General features: G+C 40.2%; 1 protein-coding gene across 3 annotated transcripts in view; it reads right to left on the reverse strand.

Annotated features, from left to right (window-relative positions):
- SI (sucrase-isomaltase) overlaps nucleotides 1-21,892 on the reverse strand; it is a 318,808-nt gene that overhangs the window by 138,670 nt on the left and 158,246 nt on the right. For all 3 annotated transcript variants that reach the window (XM_040349295.1, XM_040349296.1, XM_040349297.1), the window contains exons 35-41: nucleotides 17,072-17,156; nucleotides 14,665-14,803; nucleotides 5,153-5,286; nucleotides 4,886-4,920; nucleotides 1,845-1,961; nucleotides 607-755; nucleotides 436-520 (exon numbers count right to left, since the gene is read on the reverse strand). In XM_040349295.1, coding sequence (XP_040205229.1) covers nucleotides 436-520; nucleotides 607-755; nucleotides 1,845-1,961; nucleotides 4,886-4,920; nucleotides 5,153-5,286; nucleotides 14,665-14,803; nucleotides 17,072-17,156 — 744 coding nt within the window. The remainder of the gene's footprint in view (nucleotides 1-435; nucleotides 521-606; nucleotides 756-1,844; nucleotides 1,962-4,885; nucleotides 4,921-5,152; nucleotides 5,287-14,664; nucleotides 14,804-17,071; nucleotides 17,157-21,892) is intronic.

The raw sequence follows: 21,892 nt of genomic DNA on the forward strand, positions 1-21,892 counted from the left end.
AAAACATCTATGTGAACGAGGCCTTTGGATAAAAAAGCCAACTGCTCTTTAAATTCGTCAGTTTCAAACTCAGTAATGCCGCATACACACGATCGGAATTTCTGATGGAAAAAGTCAGACTGATTTTTTCCATCGGATATTCCTATCGTGTGTAGCCCCATCTGAGTTTTTTCTTATGAAATTCCAATGAATTCCATCGAAGTTTAGATATAGAACATGTTCTATTTTTCTCCAATGGAATTTGGCCGGACAAAAGCCTGATCGTGTGTATGCGGCATTAGAGTGCAACTGCCAATTGCCAGATCATTACATGTTATATTTAAGTTAAACTCCTTTGAAAACAATTATTTAGAAAGATGTGTCTGCTGTAGAAGTAAACTTTACATCAATGTACACTTAGCCTTTAAATGTTTGAGTGAAGTTTAAAGTTCCCACCTGCTCAACCACAGCGCTGATCATAAATGCAGGTCCCCATAAGAATTGTTTATACACATCCCATGTGTTCTTATCTTCAATAAATCTAAAAGGAAACACAATTTGTCATTGTGGTAACAAATGTTTCCATATTTTTCATCAATATTAACATTGTCAGCAACAGATACTCACTCATGTAGAAGGGGTCTCACCACAGTGGATCCTTTAGTGTGAGCATCAAATAGTAATGTGTACAAATAAGGTAAAAGAGTATAACGAATGTTCAAGACATTTCTTGATAATTCTTCAAAGGCTGGATCAAAGCTTACTGGATCTTGTCTCTGGAATAAAATATAGTACTAAATAAATTAAAACATACATAAATACATGCATGCATTTTGTTTACAGTTCAATCGGCACATCAAGTTCTCAAACCATTTGTATTATATTTCTAACTGACCATGAGCCTTTTTATCTGCATCAGGTCACCCATACCATTTCTGGCTATCGAGCCTTACAATGATCCCTGGTCTACACAGAAATCATAAGGGCATAGTGTGCACATTCCCCTTAATTCATTGCTGGAGATGCACAAGTGAACCCATAACAACTAATCAGAAATCTGATTTAATAAACTGACCTAGTAAGCTGACATCTGGCATTTTGCATTGCTACATTAATGTCCTCTAGCTGGACCAACAAAACAGAATTCAACTTCATTTAAGAACCTCCTGTGTTGCCCCATAACAATTTATCTGCTTCAATCTAAAATCTTTCCAATTGAAAATAAGATTCTTACTATTTTTTTGGCCTGTTTATTAGTGAATAGGCCCATATGGCTATCCCAGCTAATTTGAAACCATTTTCGTTATTGTAATATATATTTTTTTGGCACAAATAGGGTCATCTGTTAAATTTAACACATTGTGTTTGTCATATTAAATGTTACAAAAAAAGACTTATGCCACATGATCAGGCTTTTGTCTGGCCAAAAGCACATCAGAATTCCGACTTAATTCCATCAGAGTAAAAAAGAACATGTTCTATAGTTAAACTCGGATGGAATTCATGGGAATTTCCGATCGTGTGTAAGCGGCATAAGAGTGAATGTCCCATCGTAGCCATATTCCCCAGACACTGCAACAAGTTCTCTAGGTATCAGCTACACATCCTACTATAATTATCACAAATGAAAGCAATATTTGAAGTATGATTTTACAGTATTGTACATTTACTGTTATCTGACATTCGGTCCTGACTGTTTATACATCACAAAATTGTCTGCGCTGAATTAATGAAATAGTGACTGCTGTCATAGATAATATTCAGTTCTTGAAAGATGATGCGATTTTCTTCATCATTTCTGAGCTGGGAAACAGTAAATGTGATCAATATCTCTATTTATAGGAAAGATCTGAAGTAAAGTATACCTTCCATCCTATTCCGTTGTGGTTCCGTGAGTATGGGTAAAATGCACCAAGCTGCATCCAACGGGCACATAATTCATATGTGGTATCTTGAAAGAAACCACAAATGTCTGCTCCAGTCTACAAATATAAATTTGAACTGTGTTATTTCTAACAGTTCTGCTAATTAAAGAACATAATGTAAACAAAATACTGTATATTTTAACAGTGTACCTGTACTTTAAAACTGGTCTACATGTTTGGAAAGGTCATAATTACGGTAGGTATGTTTATCTCTCTGGATTTCAAGCTCCTTTATTCTAGCAATTACCAACCTCTTCTATATAATATAGAAAAAAAAATGAGGGTCTGGAAAGAGTTTTTTTTGGGGAGAGTATATGTGATCAGCACAGGGCCAATCAGCACTTTCCAGACAGAGGGTCACGGGTCCTGGATCCTGATTGGACAGCCAGTGCAGTATACAAACTCCTCCTACAAGCTTTACTAGGAACTGATAGAAGTCACATGACTGCTTTATACTGTACTGCTGATGAGAAAAGGTATTCAGCAGTTTATACTTGCTCTCTGTAGTATTACATTGTTATGTTGTTCCTTCACTAGCTTTGCACGGAGCATGCTCATCATTTTCAGTCATTGTTATTAACATATTGTTTATAAACCTCCTTAGTACTCTATGAGGCTAGTCCCCTTCATTGTGTTTTGTTTTCAATGCTATGTCATTTGAACTCTGTTCCATTCTTGTATCTTCAATAAACTATTTGAACGAGAAGGAAGGACAGTTAATAATGAATTCCCCACGGTAAGCCAGTAAGCAGGCTGGAAGCTGGCTGGAAGCTGGCTGCTGGAGAAATCATGTGACCATACCAGATTACCCTCAGCATAGGTAGATATAGACTTCTTTCCTTTCCAGGGTAGTTAGAATAGGTCCAATTTAAATGACAATTTAAGAATGTTATATCTGTGCAAAAATACCCACTGATCCTGACAAAAATCCAGAGCTTTCACGTCTCAAGAATCCTAATCAGCCTTCCCAGTTCTACTCTGTGGAACACAGAAAACATCTGCACTAAAGGATGAGGTCTGTAGTTTAGATACCCTGTAGCTCAGCAAAAAAAGATCTGGTCAGTGCTAACACCATTCATTATGATTTCAGTACAGCAAAGGCAGTGAGGTTGATTTACTAAAATTGTCGATCGCAAAATCTGGTGCAGCTGTGCATGGTAGCCAATCAGCTTCTAACTTCAGCTTGTCAATCTCTGAAAAAAAATTGAAAGCCTACCGGTTTATGTGACCAAGTGCATGTGCAAAACCATTGAATTTATATTGATATATAACTCAATGGAGTCAGGAGGCCGTGTTCGCCTTGCCCTGCTAGCAATAATGTATATGAACCCAGTGATCAATAACACAAAAAATTATAAACCATAACGCCAATGATTGTTGAAAAGGAAAATAACAAAAATAGTGATATAGAGTCCATAGAGTCCAAAAAATAAAATTTAGAAAATAAGTGGTAAGTCCATATAGCAAATGAAGACACCTGTGAAGATTCCAGGAATGTTGTAATTAAAGCACCAAACGTGAATCCTCCACCAATCATGCAGCTGCTTACCAGAAATCAAGGTCCTGCCGGACCACTATCAACATATCTCTCAACCAAAGATCTTTAAGGCAGTAGTGAATCCTCCACTTGTACTAGAACCAATCCGTACTCAACGATGGATATAGAAGACAACAAGACAGAGCTCCACATGGCATAAAATCCGGGTGATTTATTTAAAAGCAACAGTAAACATATGTACATACAACTCACATTTAAGTTGATAAAACCAGCATTTGGCCTGTAACGCCGGCCGGACGTATCCAGGAACAAAAAGCCACTCGTTTGGAGAAATGAAGGGGATGGCGTCCACACGTCACTCACTCCACCACTCGGGTGGAGTGAGTGACGTGTGGACGCCATCCCCTTCATCCCCTTCACCCAGATTTTATGCCATGTGGAGCTCTGTCTTGTTGTCTTCTATATCCATCGTTGAGTACGGATTGGTTCTAGTACAAGTGGAGGATTCACTACTGCCTTAAAGATCTTTGGTTGAGAGATATGTTGATAGTGGTCCGGCAGGACCTTGATTTCTGGTAAGCAGCTGCATGATTGGTGGAGGATTCACGTTTGGTGCTTTAATTACAACATTCCTGGAATCTTCACGGGTGTCTTCATTTGCTATATGGACTTACCACTTATTTTCTAAATTTTATTTTTTGGACTCTATGGACTCTATATCACTATTTTGTTATTTTCCTTTTCAACAATCATTGGAGTTATGGTTTATAATTTTTTGTGTTATTGATCACTGGGTTCATATACATTATTGCTAGCAGGGCAAGGCGAACACGGCCTCCTGACTCCATTGAGTTATATATCAATATAAATTCAATGGTTTTGCACATGCACTTGGTCACAAGTTTTAACATAAGTGCACACCTGGGTTTAGCGCAATTATTCCTTTTATCCGTTATTTACTTTGTTTATACACAATCTAATTGCTGCTTATTAATCCCAATCTTTCACCCTAGCGCAGTTGTTCCCAATTTTTTCCTACTGGTTTATGTGCAGAGCTGCAACAGATTTTGCACTCTCCAGTTGTAGTAAATCAATCCCATTGTGCGGTCAGTCCATAACAGGAAATTAGAAACTGGATGTGTTTCTGTCAAAATCAACAGGTATATTTTTTAAATGGTAAACAATGGTATTGTTTTGGAATTGCACAATCTTAAAAGGAAAAACATCAGAATTGTGATTGCATGTACTCCATGTGTTTTCTTTTCTTTTTCCTGCCCTGGTGTACACTTTACGTGATCTTATTAGCCCCAATGAGCCATATTCTAAAAAGACGGACCAGGAAGTTATGTTTTTTATTAACAGTACAGAATTGGTTTCTACGGCTCAATATCTGGTTCAATGTGTATGTAATTTCAGAAGCTATGGAACCAAATCAATGATCTTGCTGGAACTTTGCCTCCCCCAAAAATGTTTTACTACTTACATAAGAATATCCAAAAAGACTGAAATCCATCATTCCTACAAAGATAGAAGAAGAAGAAATCAAGGTAATGTGCTGTCACAATGCATTTTTCCTAATAATGTATTTTCAAATTAGATCTCATTACAAAATGAGCACAAAAATAAAAATACATTTATTAGGTAGATGTTTTAACAATAACCATTTGTAAATATAAAAATTACATAAAATATGTTTTAAAATAAGCATATAAAAACAACACATTTAAAATTAAATTTTCAGGATGCTTACCAATAATAGATTTATCCACTTGATTCCATGCAGCAGTGTTGTCCCCAAGCCAGTGCCCCACCCATCGTCCAGAGGTTGGATATGTGGACCGGCAGACAACTATTCCTCTTTGTCCTGTAATACTGCGTAGAGAGCTAAAAAATAGAAATGTTTTTAGTTTTTGTGTTTAATCAGGTGTCTAGCTTAGGACTAGACTTTACATTTGGCACAAAAGGTGCAAAATCATCTCTGATCTTGTAACAGCATGCATTTAAAAAAACTGATGGGAGGAGTAAGAAAAAGAATGTTACTTCAACCAGATCAATTGTTTGATTTTTTGTTCATTAACTGGAATGGGAAGACTCCTACAACTGGATTGTGTCAAAGTGGAATTTAATTGCATTAACCACACTTTTGCAAAAAGTGATCATTTCAATCACAAGATCTTTTATAATTAACATATTATTTTCTATAAGTTATGCTTACATGTTTTGTGACTCAAGTGTGGACTTGCAATGGCATCACAATCATAAGTTACTTTACTTTGAACACTAAGAGCCGGCTCACACAGGGGCGACCTGTAAGGCGACTCAGCCGCCTGACAAGTCGCGGTCTGCTCTATTCAATGGAATCGTTCTAACAGGAGCGACTCAAGTCGCTCCGACTTAGAAAAAGGTTTCTGTACGACTTTAGGGGGCGACTCGGGGCGACTTGCATTGACTTCAATACAGAAGTAATTTTGCAAGTTGCCTCTCAAGTCGTCTTGAGATCGTCGTGCCGCCCGTGTGTGAACCGGCTCTAAGGACTGTGGCTACAGCCTCAATGAAACAAATTAATTACAAGTTTGAGGATGAAAGTATTATACAGTGTACTGTCACTAGATTATCATATTAGACTCTAGAAAAAATTATTCTGTAACAATTACACTTAATGGAATATGTTACCTTGCTTTACTATTCTGTGGTGGATCAGAAGTTATAAAATATCTTTCAGACTACTACTCCCTTGTAAGCTTTGTTTCCTGGAAACAGCACTATAGTGTACTCAAACTGCATCTATTTCAGATAACCTGTATTCTTTATAAGGTTTGTGTTACACCAAATTTCTATATGCATAGTATTGGGAAGCCTGCCTTTACAGGTACATGAACTTTAATGGTATCCCAGTCTTAATCCATAGGGTTCAGTATTGAGTTGGCCCACCATTTGCAGATATAACAGCTTAGAGCAGAATCCCACCCAAAAGTGGACCCACCGCTTATCTGAAGGCCCCCCCCCCCCCTCCGGTGCCTCATTTTGCACCTTTCGGGAGGAGGGGGGAGCGGGTACCTGTTTTTGACAAAGATGTATGTCAGAAGTTTGGCCCCTCCTCCTTCTTCCTTATTCGCTGCTGCCGGGCCAGTGAGAGAGCTGCACGTTTCGTACATGCATAATAGGGACAGTGGAGCAAGGCTCCACTGCCATGTTCCCATACCTGCAATGGTGGTGGCAGCACACGACAACCGATGGAAGCATTGGCTGGGGTGCCAATATCACTGGAATCCAGGACAGGTTAGTGTTCTAATATTAAAAGTCAGCAGCTACAGTATGGGAAGGAAGGCTGTCCACAAGATTTAGGAGTGTGTCTATAGGAATGTTTGTCCATTCTTTTAGAAGTGCATTTGTGAGGTCAGGCACTGATGTAGACGAGAAGGCCTGGCTTGCAGTCTTCTGGGAAGGCCATTTGGACAGCCTTGCAAGAAAAGTTGAAGCTGTTATAGCTGCAAAGGGTGGGCCAACTCAATATAAAACCCTACGGACTAAGACTAGGATGCCAATAAAGTTCATTTAAATGTAAAGGCAGGTGTCCCAATACTTTTGGTAATATAGTGTATGTTTGTATAACTGTCTTGTCCATCACATTTAGTTTTTGGTAGTAGTCCAAATCTCACTAAGAGTACTGTGCTGCAGAGTTTTCTCATTAGATTTGGTGTACTTAGCAAAGTCTTAACCCCCTAGTCTTAACCCCCTCCCAAAAATGTGCCAAAAGTGTCCAATGTGTCGCAGTGCCAAAAAACAAACAAAAAAAAAACAGATCGGCTCCATTACTATTAAAAAAAAATTATAGAAAAAAAATTCCATAAATATATGCCCTATTTTGTAGGCACTATTAGCCGGATTCAGAAAGACTTACGCCAACGTATCTTCTGATACGCCGCGTAAGTGTACGGATGCGCCGTCGTATCTCTGCGCCTGATTCTTGAACTAAGATACGCCTCAATTTTGGCTCCATCTCCTATGCCATCGTATCTTGGGTGCATATTTACGCTGGCCGCAAGGGGCGCTTCCATTGATTTACGCGTTGAATATGTAAATGAGCGAGATACGCTGATTCACGAACTTACTTACGCCCGTCGCAGTAATCTACGCCGTTTACGTAAGGCGTACGTCCGGCATAAAGTTATTCCACACAATAGCAGGAGGTGTAAGTCATGTTAGGGTATAGACGTCGGAAAAGTCGTCGTATTTTACGTTGTTTACGTAAGTCGTACGTGAATGGGGCTGGGCGTAGGTTACGTTCACGTCGTAGGCATTGAGCCGTCGTATCTTAGGGAGTATATGCGACGTGATTCTGAGCATGCGTGCGCATGCGCCGTTCGTTCGGCCCTTCATTTACATGGGGTCACGCTTCTATTTAATACATCACGCCCACTTCCTTGCTACTTTGAATTAGGCGGGCTTACGTCGGCCAATTTACGCTACGCCGCCGCAACTTACGGAGCAAGTGCTTTGTGAATACTGGTCTTGCCTCTCTATGTTACGCATATGAGATGTGCTACGCCGGCCAAAAGATGCGCCGCTCTACGTGAATCCGGGCCTATAACTTTTGCGCAAACTAATAAATATACGCTCATTGTGATTTTTTTTTTTTTTTACCAAAAATACGCAGAAGAATACATATCAGCCTAAACAAATCAGTTTTTTTATATTTTTGGGGGGGATATTTATTATAGCAAAATATAGCCACTTTTTGCAATTCGGCACTGCGTCGCTTTAACTGACAATTGCGTGGTCGTGCGACGTGGCTCCCAAATAAAATTGGCGTCCTTTTTTCCCCACAAATAGAGCTTTCTATTGGTGGTATTTGACCTTTTCGGTTTTTATTTTTTGCACTATAAGCAAAAATAGAGCGACATTTTGAAAAAAAAAGAATATTTTTTACTTTTTGCTGTAATAAATATCCCCCAAAAAATATAAAAAAATATTTTTTTTTCCTCAGTTTAGGCCGATACATATTCTTCTACATATTTTTCGTAAAATAAATCGCAATAAGCATTTATTGATTGGTTTGCGCAAAAGTTATAGCGTCTACAAAATAGGGGATAGTTTTATGGCATTTTTATTAATATTTTTTACTAGTAATGGCGGCGATCTGTGATTGTTATCAGTACTGCAACCTTATGGCAGACACATCGGACACTTTTGACACATTTTTGGGACCATTGGCATTTTTATAGTGATCAGTGCTATAAAAATGCATTGATTACTGTAAAAATGTCACTGGCAGTAAAGGGGTTAACACTAGGGGCGAGGAAGGGGTTAATTATGTTCCCTAGGTGTGTTCTAACTGAAGGGGGGGTGGGACTGACTAGGGGAAATGACAGATCGCTGTTCATACATTGTATGAACATGCGATCAGTCATTTCTCCCGCTGACAGGATCAGGAGCTGTGTGTTTACACACACAGCTCCCGGTTCTCACTCTGTAACGAGCGATCGCGGGTGCCCGGCGGCGATCGCGCCCGCCGGACATGCGCGTTGGCACCAGGGGCGAGCAGGTGCGCGCCCCTAGTGGCTGAAATGCAAACTCACGTAATATTATGTGATTTTGCGCAGTCGAGCCGACCTGCCGCCGTAAAACTGAGGCGGCTGGTCAGCAAGCGGTTAAATTGTCGCTCTTTTTTTGTTTATATTGCAAAAATAAAAAACGAACCTCTATTTGTGGAGAAAAAAGGACGTCAATTTTGTTTGGGTACAACTTTGCACGCAATTGTCAGGTAAAGTGACGCAGTGCCGTATCACAAAAAATGGCCTGGTCATTAACCACTTCCATACAGGGCACTTATACAACTTCCCGCCCAGACCAATTTCAGCACTGTCGTACTTTGAATGACAATTTCGCGAACATGCTACACTGTACCCAAACTAAATTTTTATAATTTTGTCCCCACAAATAGAGCGTTCTTTTGGTGGTATTTGATCACCTCTGGGATTTTTAATTTCTGCAATTTTTTTAAAAAAATTACTGAACATTTTGAAAAAAATATGTTTTTTTTTGTTTCAGTTATAAAACATTGTAAATAAGCACATTTTCTCCTTCACGGATGGGAACTGATGGTACTGCACTGCCGGGCACTAATAAGGCGGCACTGATGGGCACCGATGAGGTGGCACTGATGTGGTGGCATTGATGGGCACTAATATGCGGCACTGATAGGCGGCACTGATAGGCGGCACGGATGGGCACTGATAGGCGGCACGGATGGGCACTGATAGGCGGCATGGATGGGCACGGATAGGCGACACGGATGGGCACGGATAGGTGGCATGGATGGGCATGGATATGCGGCTTGGATAGGCACGGATAGGCGGCATAGATGGGCACTGATAGGCGGCATGAATGGGCACTGATAGGTGGCATGGATGGGCATTGATAGGCGGCATGGATGGGCACTGATAGGTGGCACGGATGGGCACATATGGGCACTGATAGGTGGCACTAACGGGGGCGTGCAGCAGCTCAATATCCTGAGGACGTCATATGATGTCAACTCAGGATATTGAAACCACTTTGCCGACGTCTTTTTGTATAAGGCGGGCGTCAAGTGGTTAAGGGGGAAAATCCATCCAGGGCTGAAGTGGTTAACTAATGCTCAATCGGTACTAAGGGGCCCAAAGTGTGCCAAGAAAATATCCCCCGCACCATTACACCACTACCAGCAGCCTGAACTGTTGAAAAAAGGCAGAACAGATCCATGCTTTCATGTTGTTTATGCCAAATTTTTACCCTACCATCTGAATGTCGCAGCCATAGGTGAGCGCACCCTTTTGCATTAGGATGTGCACCCCAAAGCTTTAACACACACACACGTGCATGTGTGTTAAAGCTTTGGGGTGCACATCCTAATGTGTATGTATATATATATATATATATATATATATATATATATATATATATATACACATATATATATATACACATATATATATATATATATATATATATATATATATATATATATATATATATATATATATACATATATATATATATATATACATATATATATATATATATATATATATATATATATATATATATATATATATATATATATATATTTTCTCAGTGAATGAGTGAATAGGTGCAGTAACTCCCCTTCTCCAGCCCTGTTCCCGTCCCCCAAACTTGCCCTTCTTTGGGGGTGAGAAGTAAAGCGGTGCCAAATAATGGATGTGAATATGGTGCATTCCTCTTAGTGAGATTTGGACTTTTACCAAAAATTGGTAAAGGTGCCTATTCTCCCTCCATTCACAGCTCACATCTTCACCCCCTGCCCACAACTTACCTTTGAACCCCATCATCCACAGCTTACCTCTTCTCCCACCATCCACAGCTCACTTATGAATATCATCACCCACAGCTCACCTATGCATTCAGAATCCTGCTAGCCACAGCTCACCTATTCACCCCACCATCCATAGCTCACCTCTTGCCCCCCCTGTCCATAACTCACCTATAAACCCCATCACCCACAGCTTACCGCTTCTCCCCTGGATGAAAGCTCACCTATGAACAGCTCACTTATGAACCCCATCATCCACAGCTCATCTATGAACCCCACTAGCCACAGCTAGAGGGTGAATTGAGCTGCTGGAGCTCCCAGCGCATCCCTGACTCTATTCACTGCACCCTCTTAGTCCTGGCCCTTGGAGAAAGAGTTCAGCAGCTGGGCACAGCAATCCCAGGGTGGAGGGGGGGGGGGGGTTCTGTTTCCTAGATCTGGTTATACCCACCCTCCACCTTCCAAATATGGAAAAAACAGAGATAAAAAAATATATAAATAAAATAAAAATAAAAATATATAAATATAGACACACCCCTAAAAGATAAAAGAGAATTAAAAGCACTTTTTCCCTTTGTGTGGAGAGAAAGGGGACTGAAATATCTAGGAGTCTACTTATCAGTAATAACAACGGAATTATATCAAGATAATTATATTCCCCTACTGAACAAAATCAAACAGGATCTGAAGGGATACCAGGCATACAGATTGTCATGGCTAGGAAGGATAAATGTAATTAAAATGATGACACTTCCGAAATTTTTGTATATCTTCCAGAGCCTGCCAATCTGTATCCCCGGGGCATATTTTAGAACCTTGAGAAGTCTAATACAAAAATGTGTCTGGAAGGGGAGAGGAAGTCGTATCTCATATAAAGTAATGAGTAGATCAAGAGAAAATGGGGGGGTACTACTTCCAGACCCCCAAAAATATTATGAAGCAGCAGTAATAAAAAGAGTTATAGACTGGGTTCATAATACATCACATAAGAAATGGGTATCCCTAGAAGAGAATATGAGTAAAATGGAGTTAGGTCAGATTATTTGGATCCCGAAAAAATATAGATATCTTCCTAAGGGATCTGCCCCAATTACAATAGAAACACTAAAGATATGGGATAAAGTAATGAAGGATACGAAAGGGCAATATAATAGCCCATTGATGCCCTTAATGGGAAATGATTATTTCCCACCGGGGAAAAATAATAGACTGTACCTAAAGTGGACTCACTCGGATAGATGTTTTAAAGGGGAATAGGCTATGCCAATTAGAAGAATTACGAGAGAAATATGGAATATCGCAGTGGGATAGTTGGAGATATATGCAGCTCCAACATTTCACTGAATCCCTTCCAAAGCCGTTGCGAGGTGTTGAAAGATAAAAACCTTGGGAGAGATTGATAGACCAGGGAGGGATAAATGGAAAAGGGATGATTTCTAAAATATACAGGTTGCTGATATCCTCTAATGAGGAGGGGTCAATACATCCTCTGGAAAAATGGGAGATTGAACTAAAACAAAAAGTTCCAGAGAGGTTGAAGAAGAAGGTCATGGACTATGTACACTCCACCTCAAAGGATACAAAGGTGAAAGAAATGAACTATAAACTATTGACCAAATGGTACTATGTCCCCACTAAAATGCATAAAATAAATTGTGATACATCGTCCCTGTGTTGGAGGGAATGTGGGGAAGAAGGAAATCATGCTCATATCTGGTGGCAATGTAGATTCATTCAAACATATTGGGTGGAGGTACTAGGCCTAATAAAACAGATAGAAGGGAAGGAGATAGGACTGGATCCCTGGAAATGTTTATTTCACGCCATGGAAGGTCAGAGGAAAGAATATAGAGCATCCCTCACCCCATTTCTTTTAAATGCAGCAAAAGCATTAATCCCGAGAAAATGGAGAATTAAGGACCCGCCAAGGATAAAAGAATGGCTTAGAGAGGTAGATAAAATAAGAGTAATGGAGGAGTTAATAAGCTATCAAGAAGAGGCAGAAATAAAATTCCAAGAAATCTGGGGGAAATGGACATACTTTAAGCAGTCCCAGATATATCTGAAGATTATGGGGAGAGAAGAAAGTTTGCAGGCTGGTACCTAGAAAGGGATCTTCTTTCTCCCCCCCCCCTTTTTTTTTCTCACATAATATGAAGTGATAGGGAGGACAGAAGGTCCACCATCTCACTTCCTTAAAAAGTAAATGACACATATATGGACACGGGGATAGGGACGGGCTATATTATAAAAGGGATAATCTCCCTAGGGCCTGGAGGGCCTGGTCTGAAGACAAGAGACACCTTTGTGTATATATATATATATATATATATATATATATATATATATATATATATATATATATATATATATATATATATAAAGGAATAGGTTGGGTGCAGGGGGGGAGCAGGTACAGATTATATGGAAGTAATTGGAAAAAAAACCTTTGTCCCTGCTCCCTCTTTTTTTATTTTTTTCAATTTTTTTCAATTTTTTCACTTTTTCACCCCCTTTTTTTGTGGGGCTCATTGGGGGGGGGGGAATGTGCCCCTAGTTTAAAGGACATCATTATAGAGGCAGTATCGTAAGGTTGGACCTAGCCCTGTATCCGCACAAATGTTTTTTGTAGTGTTGTAATATGTAGTCTGTATATGTTAATGTTATATGTATGAAGAATTTTATAATGATTGGTGATTTTAAAAATGTCTTTAAAGAAAGTATGTAAAGTTTTTCTATTTTATGTGAAAACAATAAAAAATAATTTAAACTCCACCTTCCATACACGGCTCTCACCTCTTTATAAATGCTTTCCAGTGGTGCAGCTGCTGCTACACCTGCACCGCTCTATTAGAAGAACATAGTGCATGTTGCTTTTCCTGGACAGCTCTGCCTACCAGACCCATGTAACACAGAGCCGAGGAGCTCCAAAATACTTGGTTCTGTGCTACATGGGTCTCATAGGCATTAGGCGAAGACAGGGGATCCTAAAGCACTACACACCACAGATGCGGGTGGTTGCAATGTTGGGACACAGACTCAAGAGTCAGCTGTGCATGGTATGATTAGGGTGTGCCCAGGCACACTTGGCACACCCCGTGCACACGCCTATGGTTTCAGCTGAAATTAAGACTCATCAGACCTGGCAATGTTTTTTCAGTCTTCTATTGTCCAATGTTGGTGAGCCTGTGCGAATTGTAGCCTCAGTTTCCTGTTCTTAGCTGACAGGAGTGGCACCCGGTGTGGTCTTTTGCTGCTGTAGCTCATCTGCTTCAAGGTATCAATGTGTTGTGCATTCAGAAATGGTATTGCGTATACTTTGGTTGTAACAAGTGGTTATTTGAGTTACTGTTGCCTTTCTATATCTCAAACCAGTCTGCCCATTCTCTTCTGACCTCTGACATCAACAAGGCACACAAATGCCTCTCAGTGGATATTTTCTATTTTTCGGATCATTCTCTGTTATTCCTATTTATGGTTGTGTGTGAAATCCCAATAGATCAGCAGTTTTTGAAATAATCAGACCAGCCCATCTGGCACCAACAAACATGCCATGTTCAAAGTCACTTAAATGTCCTTTCTTTCCCTATTCTGATGTTTGGTTTGAACTTCAGCAAGTTGCCTTGACCACGTGTAGATGCCTAAATGCATTGAGTTGCTGCTATGTAATTGGCTGTTAGCAATTTGTGTTACCAAGCAATTGAATAGGTGTACCTAATAAAGTGGCCGGAGAGTGTATATTTTTATTCCCTTACAGGTCTAGTGTATACCTATTTTGTCTAGTGTTTCAGCCAAACTAAAAGAGTGGAGGCAATGGTAAACAGTGAGCATTACATGTAGTGCTTTAAATCAATTCAGTACGACAAAAATTGTATGGTCACTATGGTTAAAAAGGTTGCATATTGTTGTTTGCATTATTAAGGACTCACTCAAAAGTTGGTTTGGAGTGTGACCATCCATATAAATTGTGGACATCATAGTGGTTAACTGGATCTCCATTAGGAAGGTACTGTCTACTTTCCATGCATATGGTCTTGTGTTCTAAGCCCATATGTGATGATTCCAAATCTAAAAAGTAAAAGGAGGTTCAGACATTGCTTTTTTCATAAACCTTGTTTGATGTCATTTATTTTTAACATTAATTAATGAATTGTTGGGTTGGTAAAGCAATCACATACAAAAAATGAATACCTGGAGCCATGTTACTGCTAGGGAGATCTTAAGTGGAAATGATGGTCCACTTTAAGAAGGGTTGCATATTTTTTTGCTTTGAGACTTTGAATATTTTACATTATATTACAGTTAACATGTCTCTATAGAAAAAATAAAATAAAATAATAATAACAAAAACTGACATAATGGAGTTGATTTAATAAAACTGGAGATTGCAACCTCTGGTTCAGCTGTGCATGGTAGCCTATTAGCATTTAACTTCAGCTTGTTAAAATAACCTTGATTTCTATGCAGAGCTGCACCAGATTTTGCCTCTTCACTTTTAGTAAATCAATCCCGACCCCAACCCCAGCCCCAACCTCTAGAATGTTGTCTCTAGGAATCTGTGATATTAAAGGGGTTGTCCTGATTGTCTAGATTCTCCATAAATTACACCTTGGGGCTTAAAGGGGTTGTAAAGGTACAATTTTTTTTTTCCTAAATAGCTTCCTTTACCGTAGAGCCGTCCTCCTTCACTTACCTCATCCTTCGATTTTGCTTTTAAATGTCCTTATTTCTTCGGATAAATCCTCACTTCCTGTTCTTCTGTCTGTAACTCAACACCGTAATGCGAGGCTTTCTCCCTGGTGTGGAGTGTTGTGCTCGCCCCCTTCCTTTGGACTACAGGAGAGTCAGGACGTTAGTGGGAGTCCTGACTCCCCCGTAGTCTAGGGGAGGGGGCGAGCATGACACTCCACACCAGGTAGAAAGCTTTGCATTACTGTGTGGAGTTACAGACAGAAGAACAGGAAGTGAGGAATTCTCAGAAGAAATAAAGACATTTAAAATCAAAATCGAAGGATGAGGTAAGTGAAGGAGGACTGCACTAAGGTAAAGGAAGCTATTTAGGAAAGAAAACTGTACCTTTACAACCCCTTTAAGTAATGCTAGGGCTGTAAGATGAAGCTTAACGATATGGAAGCTCTGCACCCTAAATTTAGCCCCTTAAGGGGATCTAAGGATACTAGACAGAAAAACACATATAGCTAGATTCAGGATGGCGAGCGCATAGTTGCAGCGGCGTAGCGTATGGCATTTACGCTACGCCGCCGTAATTTAGCGAGGCAATTACATGATTTACAAAGTACTTGCCTGCTAAGTTACGGCGGCGTAGCGTAAATCGGGCGGGCGTAATGGCGCCTAATTCAAATTTAGCTGAGGGGGCGTGTTTTATGTTTATGGGGCTTGACCTGACGTGATTGACGTTTTTTTGGAACGGCGCATGCGCCGTCCACCTACATATCCCAGTGTGCATTGCGGCTAAGTACGCCGCATGGTCCTATTGATTTTGACGTGGACGTAAATGACGTAAATCCCTATTCACGGACGACTTACGCAAACGACGTAAAATTTTCGAATTTCGACGCGGGAACGGCGGCCATACTTTAACATTACTATTCCAACTATTTGATGGAATATCTTTAGGCCTGATAATGCGTTACGTAAACGGCGTATCTGTACTGCGTCGGCCAGGCGTACGTTCGTGAATAGGCGTATCTAGTGATTTACATATTCTACGCCGACCGCAATGGAAGCGCCACCTAGTGGTCAGCCTAAATATTGCACCCTAAGATAGGATGGCGCAAGCCGTCGTATCTTAGATAGGTTTAAGTGTATCTCTGTTTGACAATACACTTAAACTTAGGTCAGCGCAGATTCCGAGTTAGGTCGGCGTATCTACTGATATGCCGGCCTAACTCTATGTGAATCTAGCTAATATTGTTTATTAACTGGTATGAACTGGTGATTTCTTTTTTTCTACTGGGAACAAAGGTATGTGGTCTAGCAACATACCTAACCCAAGCACCTCTTTGTTGGTGCCAGTGGTTGACAAGGGCCCAGTGCCTACAAAAATGGAGTTGTACCGACCTACAACTGATTGTAATATAGGCTGTTAGTAATACAGCAGGTGGCCTATACTGCTGTTGCCATTTTGTTTAGTGGCACCCAAACACCTAGAAGTGGCACCTACATCCTAGCAAATTGAACTGCTGGACTTGATTCCAAAAAAGTTTACCTTTAGACATGAAACAAACATGTGTTTAAAACTGTAACTAAGATGCACACACTATATTGCAAGAGTCAAATAAAATAAAAAAAAAGTAAATCAGATATTGTTCCTACTTGGCATATATGGAGGTCTGTTTAAGGCGACATTTCCACAACCATTGACAGATCCGTGAACAAAACTAGCAGGCTCATTCATATCCTACACAAAAAAAGGAATAATAACAAAGACTGATTAACTTGACAGGTTTTTTTTCCCGCAAGCTGATTCGCCCCAAGCACACATACATGTATTTGCATAATTACACTTCAAATGCTGTTGCTATGCTGGATAACTTATTTGCAATCTGAGATAAGGGTCTCCCCAAAAGTCTTTTTCAAGCTAAATTTAAAACATTTTTTTACCTCCTTGTATGGAGCTATGGTGACCATACTGACATATTCATATATCTAGAAATTAGGCATAAGGTAATGATAAAGCTGTATATCAGGTAATAGTATATGCCATATCATATACATTAGCATAGGGATAATCAGTAGCACAAAGAATATGGGGTAGATCCACATACAAATACATTGGCGCAGCTTATGTGAGATACGCTACGCCGCTGTAACTTACTTTTTGCTGGTTCGAATCCCCAAAGAATTTGCACCGTAAGTTACGTCGGCGTAGTGTATCTCAAGCGGCGTAACGGCGCGGAATTCAAATCGGCGATTAGGGAGCGTGTTTCATTTAAATGAAGCGCGTCCCCGCGCCAAATGAACTGCGCATGCGCCGTCCCTAAATTTCCCGCCATGTAAACATCCCTTGTAATAGGAATATTGTGTGACAGGTCCCCTTTATAGAGGGATGCAGGGTCAATAAGACCCCACATCTCTCCTCCAGGCTGGAAAGCATGAGATTGGGAAAAAAATTCACTGATCTCATGCTTTCAGGCGCTATGCTCTTCATTTGGCGGTGGCTGATTCATTCTCTGGGCCTCCGATGGCACGGGAGAGCCCGGAGAAGCACCGGATGGCGGCGGGAGGGGCCTATAAGAGCGATCAAGCCGCTATGATCGTTCTTATGGTGCGCAGCCCACTGAAGTCCAGGACGTCATATGACGTCCTACGGTACAGGAAGTGGTTAAACATTTATTTTTTCTGCTGAGCTCCAAAGGCATTACAAATGGGAACTCTTGTTAACATTTGTAAGTGGTTCTTTAAATCAAATTGTCAATGTCCATAGAACTCCACATTCCAGTGTACCAACCAAATTCCATTTGTGTCAGTGTCTCAGTGACAGTTTTTTTTTTTCAAATTTATAACAAAGTGGCACTAATGTATTATTTTAGCTCTTTTCAAATTATTTATTTTTGGGTTACACTCATCCTGCAATTTTTTCTGTAATGCTTACAGTCACAATACAATTTACCTTCAGTTGGTAAAAAATCCTAAATTCTTAGTGACTGCACTGTTACCAGCATGACTTCTCTAGAGCACATGGACGAGTCTAATGCTTATAAACCATCAACATGGGACTCATGCTGAAAGGCTAATTTCTTGCTAGAAACTAATAAGGTCACTGAAGCTGCTCAGAAGCATGCTGTGCTGCTGATTGTCACAGGACCTAAGACTTTTTCAATTATTCACTTCCCTGTGTGCCCTGCTAAATCAAGTGTCTGATCTTTTGAGGGAATTATTGGAATTCTGAAGACTAACTTTTACCTGTTTCTGCTGTAACTATAAGTAGTTTAATTTTAACAGTCACAGCACATAATAGCATAGATGGAGGAGAGAAGTAGCACATAAAGATTTTTTATTTTTTTAAGTTTTTGTAGATTCTTTTTAACTGCTTTAAAACATTGAAAATGTGAATATAAATATTCTGAGGCCTCGTACACAGGACCGAGAAACTCGACGGGCGAAACACATCGAGTTCCTCGTCGAGTTCCTTGTTAGGCTTGTCTAGGAACTCGACAAGCTTGCTTTGCGTACACAAAGTCAAGCCAAAATCTCCTCGTTCTCAAACGCGGTGACATACAACACATACAACGGCAGGGGAAGTTCGATTCCACTGGCTAAACTCTTGGGGCTGCTTTTGCTAATTTCATGTGCTTGTGTCTTAAATAAAAGTTTGGTAAGAGACGATTTGCACTTTTCAGTCTGTTACAGCTTTAAAAATGTGTTATCTCTATTACAAATGCTACTTTTACTCCCGTCTCATACTTTAATCTGAGCAAGCGCGGGTTTCTTAGCATACAGACGTCCGAGTTTCTCGTTGAAAACCAGCCCGTCGAGATCCTCGACGAGCCAAATCAGACTCCCGTCGAGAAAACTTGCTCTCTTTTTGGTTCGTCGAGGTTCTCGACAGTTTCCTTGACGAAAATGTACACACGACCGTCTCCCTCGGCAAAAAAATATCTCCCAGCAAGGTTCTTGCGGGTTTTTGCCGAGAAACTCGGTCGTGTGTACGAGGCCTCAGACTTTATTTAACATCTCAGGTTATGCATTTTTTTAAACACATAATCAGTTCACCTAAGCATGTAGCATTTTTTCTTGACACCAAATATCCCCCATTTGGTTACATGTAAGCTTTAAAAAGCACTCAAAAAAATAATTCAGGGGCTGACGTTGCTGACCTCCTTTATGATTATGCTGGTTCTTTGGCTTTCTACGGCTTTTATTTCCTCAACGTCATAACTTACTAATCAAGATCTGGGTAAGCATGCTAGGTCTAAGTCAGTGATACACAGCCTAAAACACTATAGGGACAAAATTATGTGAACAATTAACCATATGTATTAACAAAGTTTTGCTTTCCACCCCCACACTACTACCACCACCAACTTTGCATCTATAACAACCTCCACTATTCTTGGCAGGCTTTGCACAAGATTTAGAGATTTGGGATTTATAGGAATTTGTGGCCATGTTGGATAAGGAGACCTGATTCAAGGATGGTGTGCCAATGTATCCCAAAGGTGTTTGGTAAGCTTGAGGTTAGCCACTTGTGTTTCTCCACAAAACACTTGACATATTTTAATCTTTTTGGACCTGCTTTTGTGCACAGGGATACAATCACACTGGAGCAGAAAATGGCTTTGGCAGCATTACCAAAACCCTTTACTGGAAACTGACTAGTACAGTATCCATTAATATAAATGCGTTGGCCATGTAAATATGTGTAAGGGTCAGGTGTCAAGCCTCGTACACACGCACCGTTTTCTCGGCAAGAACCAGCAAGAAAACTGCTGGCAGAACTTTCGAGCGTGTGCATGAGGCTTTGAGGTTTCTCGTCAAGAAAACTGCCCAGAATCTAGATGAGAAAAATAGAGAACCTGTCTCTATTTTCTCGTTGTGAGATTCTCAGCAGTGTTTTCCTGCCGAGAAACCCGAGCGTGTGTATACTTACCTCTCCGTGGAAACCCGCGCATTCTTGAAATGACTTTGACGCATGCGCGGTAACTTCCAAAGTATAGGTAGGGTGAAGCAAGATGGCGGCGACAGCATAGAATGTGACGAGCACATGCTTGTCGTTGTCGATGACGTCACCGCGTTCATGCCATTAAAAAGAACGGTGGTTCTTTTGAATGGTGTGTCTGTACACTTGACCAACAAGAGATTCTTGCTAGGAATCTCGTCAGGAAAAACAACATTTTTTTCCTGACGAGATTCTGTCCCGTGTGTACAGGGCTTCAGTTTTGCTCATAGAATGTATTTGGGCAACTAACATTTTAAGAGGTAAAGGTTATCTTTGGTAGCCTAGATATTTCTCTCCTTACCATTTTTTTTAAGCACTAGCAGGGTAAACTCAGTTGAAAATGTTATGTGGTAGCATAACCTTGTGATAAAATATTAATATTGTGGTGAAATCACAGAACAACTCGCATTATTCTCAGTATAGATCTGGTGTGATGGGACATGTGCTACACATCATATGTGATTTTTCAAATGTGGTTTGCTGATATCCAGGGTAATTGTATACTTTTTTTTTTAATCAAATCATTTTTATTTTGGTTTTGTTATTGCTTTTTACCTACCATACTTAGAAAAGGTTTTTAAAGACTTAATAAGAACAGCGATAATAACAGAGGGGAAAAAAAAGAAAACTTTCCATTTGCATTCTATGATATAAAATACAGAATTCTTAATACAATCCAACATTGTAATAGTTATCTATTCTATCAGGGTAAAAAAAATAAAAATAAAATAACTCAACAACATAAAACATCTAACAAGACAATACAACAATGAATATACACCTCTATATAGCGTTCATTTTCATTTCAATCTCTACTTCTAGATTTATTACAGATCTATCTCCTACCTCTGTACTGTATGTGCACTCACTGTTAGACTTTTCCTCCCACTTCCACTATGTGGTTTACTGTTCATACTGTTAGGTAGATTCACGTACATTGTCCTAAATTTAGGACGGCCTAGCCTAGCCTTTTTAGGCTACACCGCCGTAAATTAGTTAGGCTAGTAGTGATTCACAAACCACTTACCTGCTAATCTACGGCGGTGTAGCCTAAAACGAGCGGGCATAAGGGCGCCTAATTCAAATGACTTGGAGGGGGCGTGTTGTATGGAAATGAGGCTTGACCTCACGTTTTTTGAAGTTTTTTGACACTGCGCATGTGGCGGGCGACTACATTTCTCAGTGTGCATTGCGGCTAAGTAGGCCATACGGGCCTATTGATTTCGACGTGTACGTAAACGACGTAAATCCCGAATTCGCGGACAACTTGCGCAAACGACGTAAAAAATTCGAACCTCGCTTAGGGAACGGCGGCCATACTTAACATTGTTATTCCACCTCATAGGTGGAATAACTTTAGGCGGCCTATCCCTTACGGAAACTACATAAAGCGACGGTGTAGGCCTGGCGTACGTTCGTGAATCGTCGTATCCCCTCATTTACATAATCTACGCCGGCCGCAATGGAAGCGTCAT

This window comes from Rana temporaria, chromosome 4 (assembly GCF_905171775.1).
Source record: "Rana temporaria chromosome 4, aRanTem1.1, whole genome shotgun sequence".
NCBI classification, from domain to species: Eukaryota; Metazoa; Chordata; class Amphibia; order Anura; family Ranidae; genus Rana; species Rana temporaria.